Raw genomic sequence first — 10,909 nt, forward strand, 5'->3', positions numbered from 1 at the left:
TAATGCCCGGTTCTTACAGATTGAGCGTTCACAGTAACAAAAAAGCAGTCATTTATCTGACTTCATGTTTAATCCACTTCTAACTGGCAATTCATTCGTTCCCAATAGTATTTAAGTATCTAATAGTATATGCTAAGCTTGGGCCCTTTGACCCCGTCAAAAAGATTCAGCCTTCTTCCAGACACACATCAAAAGCCAACTTCTTGGCAAGACTTCTTGGGAAGGGCGAAGGTGTGCTTGTAGGTTTAACCTGCAGGTGCCCAGCCTTCCAGGAGGTCCTTCCTCTCCCTCTTACCAAATAGTTACCATTTTCTTGCTGACACACTGTTATCTGTGCTTAGTTAATCTATCTGCATACCAGCACTAGCGCTACTAGATGGTTACTGTAACTTTAATTACCCCCAGAACGTTTGGACATTTCACCAGGCATTTCTTTCAAAGTGAGAAAGCTAAACAGACCCTTCAGAGCTGCCCAAGCAGAAAAACGACAAAGTGTGAACGCCAGCTGCCTAACAAAGACTCCTAGAAGCTACCTCCCTTCTTCCCCTCCCCTAAAATAGCAGGAATGCCATCAGCCAGGTCTGCATTTTTAACTATGTTAGTGCCGTGAACGGTCAAACAGATATTTCCAGGAACCTACGCAAGCTGTGCAATCCGAGTGCAACATCAGACACGTACAAAGTTTGTACCACTTGCTTCTAAACAGCTTTTCCCCTCCTCCTGCTACACCTCCCGCCAGGTGAAGCGACCCACGGTGCACCTTGGCTGCTGCGAAGTCTAAAAGCGTTATAGACAGATGATAAGTCTTGAGAGCTCGGCAAGCATCAAGAAAGGTTAAGGAGTCTCTAACTGAACGAGGAGCGTTTTGTACTTGGACACTTCAAAGCACGTTTCCAAATCCTATGCTTACCACGGTCTCAGAGCTGGAGCGTTCTCCCGGTCTCAGCACATGAAAACAAAAGTCTAAGAAAAGTTCTGTTCATCGATACGAAGGCAGTTGATTAAGAGTGAGCTTCTGTACACCATCAGTGCCATACGCAACTGTCACTAGACTCAGCAAAACGAAGCGGGATTTCCTGTCCTTTTATTGGGAAAAAGTGACTGTAAATCCATTTACTAAGCTTAGCAACCAGCTGTATTACTGCCCACACTCCTAAGTTCATAGTGATGGCAGAGATAAAACACACTTTTACAAAACTAAGCCACACCTGGGTGGTAAAAAAGAGCTCTAGGTGTGAGTGGCTAAAAAAATAAAATACAGTCTTCGCAGGACAATTTCTGTGTTTGGAAATAAGGGAACACAGCAGCGGAATCTTGCTTAGACTGGCACGTGAGTTGGGAAAAACCTGCAATCTGTTAAAAGCTACTGCTCATCACAGATACATTTAAACTAAATAGATATTTGCTGAACAACATGACACAGCTTAGGAGGGGCACCATAAACACGCACGAGCCTAACTTTTACGTTGATCGCAGTGACAACGTTACCCTAATTTACATCGATACCAGGACAAACCATGAAAATCAATTAAATGAATCCGAGTATGTAACACACTGTGTTCACTTCAACCACAGGGTAATTATAGCAAGTCGTAAGTATCGTGTAACACACTATTCATTAAAAAACATGCTTTACTAACCAATGAGATACCTAGTACATCTTTAGCGATGGCTGGAAAGATAAAGTTGTTAGGGAACTAGAGGCTAAGCAGATCAAGTAGGAAAAAAAAAAATATCAGTGATGACCTTACGTTAACAGCACTACAACATACTAACAGCTACAAAAGGGGGGGGAAAAAAAAAGATTTGTTTTTCTTCTTCTCCACCTCCATTTTGGATATTCTGTTCCTTCCCCTCTTCCCCCCCACAGCAAGGCTTTTCAGACAAGTTCATATTAGAAGCCAAGACCACCACCAGCCAAGACCCAGAGCAGCGAGAGCTACAATTACAGGACAGAATTAAGTCGGCATGTTTTGATTAGAAATGACAGGAAACAGAAAGTTGAAGTAGGTGCAGTTTCACTCTTTCATTTTTAAACTCTTTTTTCAAACAAACAATACCTACTTCGTAAGCAGTAAGGATTGTATTAATTATTCAATAGTTAAGACAATACTTAAGTTAAACCAATGCCATTTTTTACATGCGGGCATAGCCTGCACGTTCGACGAATTTGGAAGAGAAACAGCTCTGGTTTGTGTTCTTGTATTGGAATTGTTAAGCTCTTTCCTCTTACTGAAGTACAGGTTTTGGAGGAATTAGACAAAAAAGCAATTTCAAAATAAGCCTGTGCAAATGGCTGCAACACAAAGGGGTGCATAATTCCAGATCCGTGTTTCATTACTGTGATAAATATGAACGAAGAGCGATGTGAAACCTTTACTAACCAGCATTAAACCAGCAGCCAAACCTCTCTTTCTCACCGAGATAAGACGTAACTACCTGCACAGGATCATAAAACTCTCCACGTAAACCTGACAAGGCCAAAACCAGGAATGGCCGTGCAATAATGCTTTTATACCAGCGGCATAGTCCTCAGCGTACCCTGCAGGATAAGCTAGTAACTGTCAAACTAACCAAAAGAATGTTTATTTCAACGTTTTGCTTTTAAATGCAAACAGGATGCTCTTGTGTGACCTTACCTATCCAAGTCATCTTCCCCAACTAAAATAGGGGGGAGCGGAAGCGGAGGCAACGTTGAAGTTTTCAGGTGTGGGATAGCAGCCGTCACAGACACTTGTGTTTTTGTAGCGACTTGGACAGAGGACTGAGAGTTCACCTGAGAGGATAAAGTAGACGTCCTTGGGTGGGCAGAAGATGGCAAAGACGTTGGGGCTGAAGTAGGGACCTGAACGGGAGTCAGTTGGGATGGTGGCAAAGGTGGAACAGCAGGTGATGGCGGCAAAGGCGGCAACGGCGGAGTTGGAGGTGGTGGTGTGGTTGTCGGCAGAGGTGGAGGAGGCGATTTTATTGAGGGTAGTGGGGGTGGGATCTCCTTCTCTGCTGCCTCTGTCTCTTTTGGAGATAGGAGGTCCTCTGCCGCTGCTACAGGCTTCGAGTCTTTTGTTCCCGTCTGTTTTGAATCTCTAACTGGAACAGGATGTTTCCTCTCAGAGTTCTCCTCTGCCTTGATTTTTGTCGTCTCTGCAGGGGCTTTAGTCTCTGCATTCGTATACAGTAAATTAACTAATTCTGTATCTGAAGATGATTTTTCAGACTTAACAGTTTTGATGACCTTTTTAGACTCTGTTCCAGACTCCTTAAGTTCAGCTAAGCTGTTCTCCTTCCTAGACAGGAAAACAGGTGAGCCCTTTGCCTCCTTCCCATCCACCTTGGCTGCAGCTGCTGCCGCTGCCGCTCGCTCCTTTTTCTTCCTGCTGAGTTCTGCCCCCAGACTGGAGTTCAGCGGTAGCCTTGTCGGTGATATACTGGAATGGCGACTGCGTGACCCAGACCTCTGCTTTTTACTGTGAGATGATGAGTGTCTTGAGTACCCAGGACTTCGGCTTCGGGACTTCACAGACTTCCTGTGGAGAGAAAAGGGAGAAGATAAACAAACGAAGCATCTCTCAACCTCTGCGCTACACACCAACATCAATAGCTCTCTTTGAAAACAATTAGAATCCATTATTTGTCAACTAAGTTCAGACAGTCCATAACGCCTGTCAGGAGAGACTAAAGCTACTGAAACGAGTTTATTGACTAAAGCAGTACAAGTTTCAGGTCATCATCCAGCCTTCCGATGTCAGGACTACCCTCACAATCATACCGTTAAGACAGAAATGAAGGATCAAGATTGGACAAGCCTCAAGGTAAAGACGAGATCACAGATGCACGCACTAAACAGAAGACTTCAGTCGAGAGGATGAGCTGGCAGTTTTACGAATCTTTCACAGTAATTATGTACAACTTTAAAGGAAACAACGGATAAAATATGACTGCCCTCACGGGAATGCCGCCTCAGGAAACATCTCACTTCAAGCTAATTTTTCCTCTGGTTCTTTTACTACCATCAGAACTCAAATTTGCATACTGTGATTCAGGAGAAGAAAGAAACAACCCAGGAATTTTAATTCTGTTTGAGGTATGTCCGGAGGGTCTCAGTCTTCCTCTACAATAAATGGGCTCTAAATTAGGTATATATGCAGAAATAAGAAAACCACACTGAAAGTCTATGTTGTGATGCAAGCAACAAGGCAGGAAACACCTCACGCCATCGGGGTATGCACCGTGAGCACGGGGTGAACCTAGTCAGAAGACGGCAGTAACCACAAGCTGACCGGAGACTGATGTGGAAACAAGATAAAAAAATAAAATGGAACTGGAAACTGGTGCTTCCAGTGTCCACGTCAAAGTTACCGACAAGACAGAACCGTTTCCTCCACTTCAAGGGGAACTAGGATTTTGCAGGTTGTGAGACAGCATACTTCAACTGTACACGTGGTAGGCTCCGATGGGTTTAGAAGCTGCGTGAGCCAACAGGAGAATGAGAAATTTTGAGATCAGACCCTATGAACACTATAATAGAATCTATGCTCAAAGTTTATTTTTATTCTGTGATGTATTACTCAGAACATACCTAGTTTTGAAAACACGGAACTCTCTCAAAACACAGTTCCACAGTAGTTATGAAAAACACCTAATAGCAAGCAGGTTCAAACACAGTAGATGCTGGGTCGCTTGTAACCATACTCGGAACGTAATTAACAACAAGATCTAAACTGTTTACAGCGCTACACAATATTATCCTGAGACAACAAACATTCGGAAAATAAACTGGAGAACTGAGACAGACTAACGCAAAGTTCCTCGCCAGGCACCACCAGCACCTTCAAGGCTGGACACAGTTGCGATTGCACGGGAGGGGAAGGGTCTCGCTGCGCAGCGGTGTGGAGTTTAACAGAACCCTCTTCCCTTGCTACTCCCAGCGCAAGCACTCTGCCCTCTCACTAGTAAGTACAACCCCAAACCTCGTGCTAACAGTGGCCAGAGAACACTACGACTGTAGGTAGTCCTTACCTTTAGACTTACAAAATAAATACACAACCAGAAGGAGGAAAGAAAGTGTCATCTGAAGTCGCTCAACTATTTTCCTCTTCAACACACTGTTCTGTAACGGGAACGCTGCCTCGGGATCGTCTCCTTTTCCAAGGTTTCCGCTTAAGGAATTAACGGTCTCGGACACAGCTTACCACTTGGATAGCAGTTCACCTGCCGCAGCCCAGTGCAAAGTTGCCAGGAGCTGAAGAAGCCGTTACGTTTTCACTATGCTCAAAGGCATTCGCAGGCTAAGGAAAACATTCCTAATGAATCCTGTAGGATGTAGTTTACTGCAACCACAAATAATTCGGGGGTTAGCATTCCCTATTACAATTCTTTCAGGATGGACTGTTTTAAGATGCTGCGATACTCAAGTTTCCTGCTCCCCGTCTCCCGTCCTTCCCCATGATTACCCCACAACAGTTATTCCAATTCAACTGGCTGCAGAGCAACATTCTCGACAAGATCACTCAGCAGATCTGGCATAAACGTCTCTAAAAGTGCAATTTTACCTTATTTTTAAGTGCTACATTAGATGCAGCCACCAGACACACCCGCATGGACACAAGCAAGGGAAAGGTAACGCTGGAGGAAGCGGTGGGGCGCGCAGACGGAGCACGCGGCTCAGGGTAGGACCCTCTTACGCAAGGGTTGCTGCGGAAGGAGCTGCACCGCGGAACCAGCGCTTCCAACCTGACGAGGGCTGGGGATGACTCCCTGACCTTCCATCAGCAAATATACATGCTCCCCTGTTCCACCAGGACTAAATCCACTAATTCCCTTCCAGTAGTCTTCTCTGCGCCTCACGCCTTCTCCCTTCAGTTGTCTAATGATAATTACCTATAGTTATTCTACAAAGAGCTGTTGTTTCTAAGCCTGTTTTCCAGCTTGGTGTTTACGGCTTCTTTGTCAGACCTGAAAAAGGCACCGCATCCAGAAGCTTGTCTGCTTTCCCAGCTGTATCAGCGCAGCCAGCAACAGACCACGCTACGACAAATCTTACCTCACATCATTAGACCATCAACAGCCTCAACACCGCTACTGCGCTTGCTGAGGGGTGGTCTTCCACAGCAACGCTTGCTTTTATCACCACTGGATATCTCCAAAAAGACGCAATAAGACAGAAGATGCACAGGCAGATTTTGCTTTTTAAACATACTCTTCCCATCCTCTGGAACGGTCTTTCTGCGGCTTTACCTGCAGCCGGTTAGTTAGCACTTTTACCCCTTTCACCCTTAACGTGTGTTAAGGCAACATTCTACAGCTTACTTGCTTTGCTAAGATTATCAGAGGTGGGCGGGGGGCAATTCAGTCTCATGTGAAGTTCCTTCCCTGGATAAAAATGCTCTGGGGTTAAAAAACACCTTGTTGCCTCTCTAGCACGGGAAACTAGAAATACAAGACACTAACCATGATGACTGTGAATTAACATGAAGAAGTCAGAGATGAATGCTCATCTAAAAATAAAAAAATAAAAAAAAAAGCGTTATTAGATTAATTTAACTGATACAATCAGAAGATTAGAACAGTCTTTGGAAGAGGGAATGTTAGAACCCTCCAGACCTCCTCATGCTGAAAACGAGCACGGCTAATAGCCGTTAGCAGAGGTGACCCTGAATCGGTTGGCAGAACAAAGCCCCACATCTACGTCCTTCCATATTATTCACTATACAAACTCCTAGGAACACCTACAGACATTAAAATATTTTACCTGCTCCAAGCCACAACAGAAGTTAAGAGTAAAGTGCAAACTAGTATCTGGGAAGCCTGACCGCACGCCCCGTGCTCTAACCGCTCAGGAAACAAGCTCAGACAGAAGGCCAGCATTTCTTATTTATGAACGCCCGACAACCTTTTGCCGCGGCAAGGATCTGCGTAACAGTGGCCACTACTACAGCACGTGCACACACTCACACTTTGCTGCTATACTTAGTACAGAGCACAACCCACCTTCAGCAAGCTGAAGGACCCTGGAATTTCTTCTTCCAGTTTTAGCTGCAACGACAACAGTTGCTACAAGGAATGGCAAGCCACATCTGTTGTTTTCCCTACTGACCAAATCATCCTCATTTCCTCCTAAATTGAAAGCAAGTTGTTTTGCACAGCCATTTGAAATGCAAACACTCCGTATTTTCTCCAATCAGCACAGCACATTGATTCAGTTTCCTAACACTGTATTTTGGACACGGAGATTAAAGAAAACACAGAATGCACTAAAAATACCCTGTATTGTCAGTCAGTGGAAATAATTCAGTGTCCCAGAAAAGCCTGCGTTACCTCCTCTGAAGAATTTAAGCCATAGTCAGATGTTCACTGCCTAAGTGAATGTGCCAGTTAAAGACGTTTTCTCTCCCAAGCTGTTCCTGCCCCTCCGCAGGAGCCAACAGAAGCGACCATGCAGTCACTCCCCAGCTACTCGGGTGCAAAGTCAGCTGCCTCCATTTACGCGCTCATCTGCAGCAGATCAACCAAAGCTGGCTTCAGCGAAGCTGGCAAGGAAGGCTCAGCCCATCCACTCCTTCGGGGGAGCTCCTGAACAGCCGTCAGCAGAGGGGCAGCCCCACCTTTGGCTTTGGAGCGGACGTTTGACCATAAACGTACACCAACCGCCTCACCCTACAGACCAACAATGAATTACAACTTACAGTTCGCCTAACGTATGGGAAACACATTAAATTCCCTCTGTCCCTTCACTAGAATCACTTCAGGTGGATGTTCTCTGAAGGCATAATCCGTATTTTTTGTTCTGCTTTAAAAGAATATATCACACAGTCAGGAAGTTATCTGCCCAGCAAAGAGAGAAGAGTAGCAGGTTATCAATTGAAGTCAGAGATTCAAAGAACCCAGTACAAGCTGAGCGTAAACAGTAAGTAACCTTTGGAATCTATTTTGGTTTGGGGTCCAGCATTTTGTCAGTGAGTCAAAGATGCCCTTAAAAAGTTTCTTACGCGGGTACGCAAGTTCAGGGAAGCAGCGCAAAGCGCTTCAAAGTTGCTCCCATAATTAAGATCAGGAAAAGAGAACAACTGCTTGATTTCTCAAGTCAGAAGCAACCAGCCGTTTACAGAAAGAGTAAGCTTCAGGTTCGCCTGGGAAGTGGAGTAACCTGGGGGGAAAGAAACCGCCTCTTCGTATGCCAGTCCAGTTTCCACGTGGTTTCTCCCTGGTTAGGGCTGAACATGGACATTTAACAGGTGCCACGATACACAACTGCATCATGAAGTACACACACGCTTTCTACTACTGTATTCTTACTCTTCCAAAAGCATTAGCAAATACCGCGTAAGAGCAGTGCCACCAGGGCAAAAAGAACTGAGGGGAGGGAGAAGACAGACATCCCTCAGCACCCCTCAGGTGTGCACAGAGAAAACGGGGCAGAGGAGAAACAGCCTGAAGGAAATTTTCGCTATGTAAAATCACAGCAGAATAAGTAGATTTTACGTAACAGCTTCCAGGGTGCTAAACCCAATACACCTCTCTTACAGCAAGGACAAAGGCACCCTTTCAAGCCCACTGTGGAAGACAGTATTCCTGAAGTTAAGAGAAGAGCTCTAGTAACGAAGGCCGAATTCCAAGAGCCCCGAGTTCTTTGGGAACTGCTAATCACATAAATGCGCTCTGGAGGCAGCCTCTTCACTCGCAGCTCCTGTTTGGACCAGAGGATGCAGCACAGCTAACACAGCGCAGAGCATTTCTATAGCGATTACATTCCAGGTCACATCTTAATTGCCATGGAGCTACAACCAAAGCTTCACAGCACCCATGGTGACAACTGGAAACTCACTTAACATAAGCTGAAGCTAGGAAAAAAAAAAAAGAGTCAACATTAGACTATGTATTCGTGCATATAACAGGATGATTAACGAACATCTGAAATAAAACACACAGAACTACCTTCAAATAACAGTTTCCTTCTGTAGCAAGGTTACTGACTAAAGAAAAAAAAAAAAAAAAAGAGTCAACATTAGACTATGTATTCGTGCATATAACAGGATGATTAACGAACATCTGAAATAAAACACACAGAACTACCTTCAAATAACAGTTTCCTTCTGTAGCAAGGTTACTGACTAAAGAAAAAAAAAAAAAAAAAGAGAGAAAGTTATAGAGAGAAAGTTATAGTTAAGCCAAAATACAGCTGGTTCCTACTTGCCCTTCCAGAATGCCCCGATTTCAGAATGGAAGCAAGCAACTCTAGCAGTGAGAAAAGAAAGTTTAGGCCAGAAAGATGGAGTTTACATGTGGTCATCTCTAATTCAAGGAAAGAGAAGAGACAAGTCAGTTCAGAAAGAGCAAAATACACTCAAAACAAGCCACCCTCCTGAAAAGCGTGATCAAGTTTCCACACGTAGTAAACAGAAAAAGGCTTCCAGAAATAGGTGAAAACATTCTCCCTGGCTGAACTCCTCGCCAGGGGAGTGCACTAGATCCCGCATCGGGAGCTGAACGGCTCCGTCTCCCGCAGAGGCTCGGAGCGCAGCCCTCCCCAGGAGCCTCGGCCCTTCTGCAGGGGCCACCTCCAGAGGTGGGTGTAATTTAATCCCAGGAGCTCATTCAGCCCTAGGCCTCTCTGCTGAGAGCCAACATGGACGCTGCCTACCGCCAGTCAGGGAGGTGTTTTCCAAAGCATGGACACCATTTTAAAGGGGATTGCCATCAACCCACCCAAAGCAATTCCACACAAATCGCTCTGCGACCAAATCAGGCACGATGAGGAAGGGGGTTAACCCCTCCCGTGCCCAGAGCCACCCCCGACGACCACCCCCAAAAACACTCCCCCCGTTCCCCGGGGCGAGGAAGGCAACACAGAGAGCACGCACCTGGCGATGGGGCTTCGGCTCACAGACCGCTTCGCGGCGAAAGGGCTGCTGGAGCGCCGTCGGCCGTAAGGGCTGGGTGACCTCCCGCTGTACGACCCGCTGCCTCTCTCGTAGCTCGAGGAGCGCCTCCTGTTATAGGGACTTATGGACCTCTGCCGCCGGCTGTAAGGGCTGGGAGAGCGAGTGTTCGACTGGTAAGCCACGGGCTCCTTGTAGGGTGGGCTGATCGACTGCCGGCGCGAGGAGCCGCCGGGGCTCTTCCTGTAGGGATCGTAGTTACTGGATGTGTGAGAGCGGGGAGGGCTGAGATCGTACTCCTGGATGTAGGAGGCTCCTGAGGGGCTGTCGTCCAATTTAGGGCTGTCGGACCACTTTCTGTGAGGACTTCTGGATTTCCGCTTCGGACTGTCAACTGTTTTGTAACTTTTTGGAGCATCCCTTTTCCGATGGCTTTTACCGCGCTCTTTGTGGCTGGACTTGAGCTCCCGATCCTTCCTGGATTTCTCCTTGTGCGCTTTGGCTGACCGAGACTCCTTGTTGCTACTCTTTGAGGACAGCGACTTCGGGTGCTCCTCGCTTTCGAGGAGTCTCTTGGAGGATCCCGATATTCTCTCCTTGGTGGACCCGGACCTGCTGGATGCCTCCAGGCTCTTTTCTAACTTCCTCTCTTTTTCTGCCTGTTTGCTCTTCATCAGCTCACGAATGCGCTTGTGCTGGTGGTGCCGGTGCTTCTGTATCCTCTCGCTCCTGTCCGCCCTCCTTTCCTCGTTCTCCCTCCTGTCCAGCTTGAGGGCCACATCATCCGAGAAGGTATCCGAGTCTGAACTGATGTCGTCATACTCCACCAGCGGCTTGATCATCGCGCCCAAGGGTGCCGCTGTCTCCTGGGCCGCCAGCGGTGACTCCTTGGAGTGCCTGGACTTATGCCTCTTGTGCCTGGAGGCCAGCCGGTGCCTCTCCTTGCTGTTCGAACTCCCGCTGCCAGGCGCGTGCTGCGAGGACCCCCCGCCGCCCCCATCCTTCTTGCCCCCATGTCTCTCCGGATTTGGCAT

General features: G+C 46.6%; 1 protein-coding gene across 2 annotated transcripts in view; it reads right to left on the reverse strand.

Annotated features, from left to right (window-relative positions):
* The window catches only part of CDK12 (cyclin dependent kinase 12), a 28,565-nt gene extending 17,656 nt beyond the window's left edge, over nucleotides 1–10,909 (reverse strand). For both annotated transcript variants that reach the window (XM_009274846.2, XM_009274847.1), the window contains exons 1-2: nucleotides 9,858–10,909; nucleotides 2,640–3,524 (exon numbers count right to left, since the gene is read on the reverse strand). In XM_009274846.2, the coding sequence (XP_009273121.1) occupies nucleotides 2,640–3,524; nucleotides 9,858–10,909 (1,937 nt within the window). The remainder of the gene's footprint in view (nucleotides 1–2,639; nucleotides 3,525–9,857) is intronic.

This window comes from Aptenodytes forsteri, unplaced genomic scaffold, assembly GCF_000699145.1.
Source record: "Aptenodytes forsteri isolate BGI_AS27 unplaced genomic scaffold, ASM69914v1 Scaffold640, whole genome shotgun sequence".
Lineage (NCBI taxonomy): Eukaryota > Metazoa > Chordata > Aves > Sphenisciformes > Spheniscidae > Aptenodytes > Aptenodytes forsteri.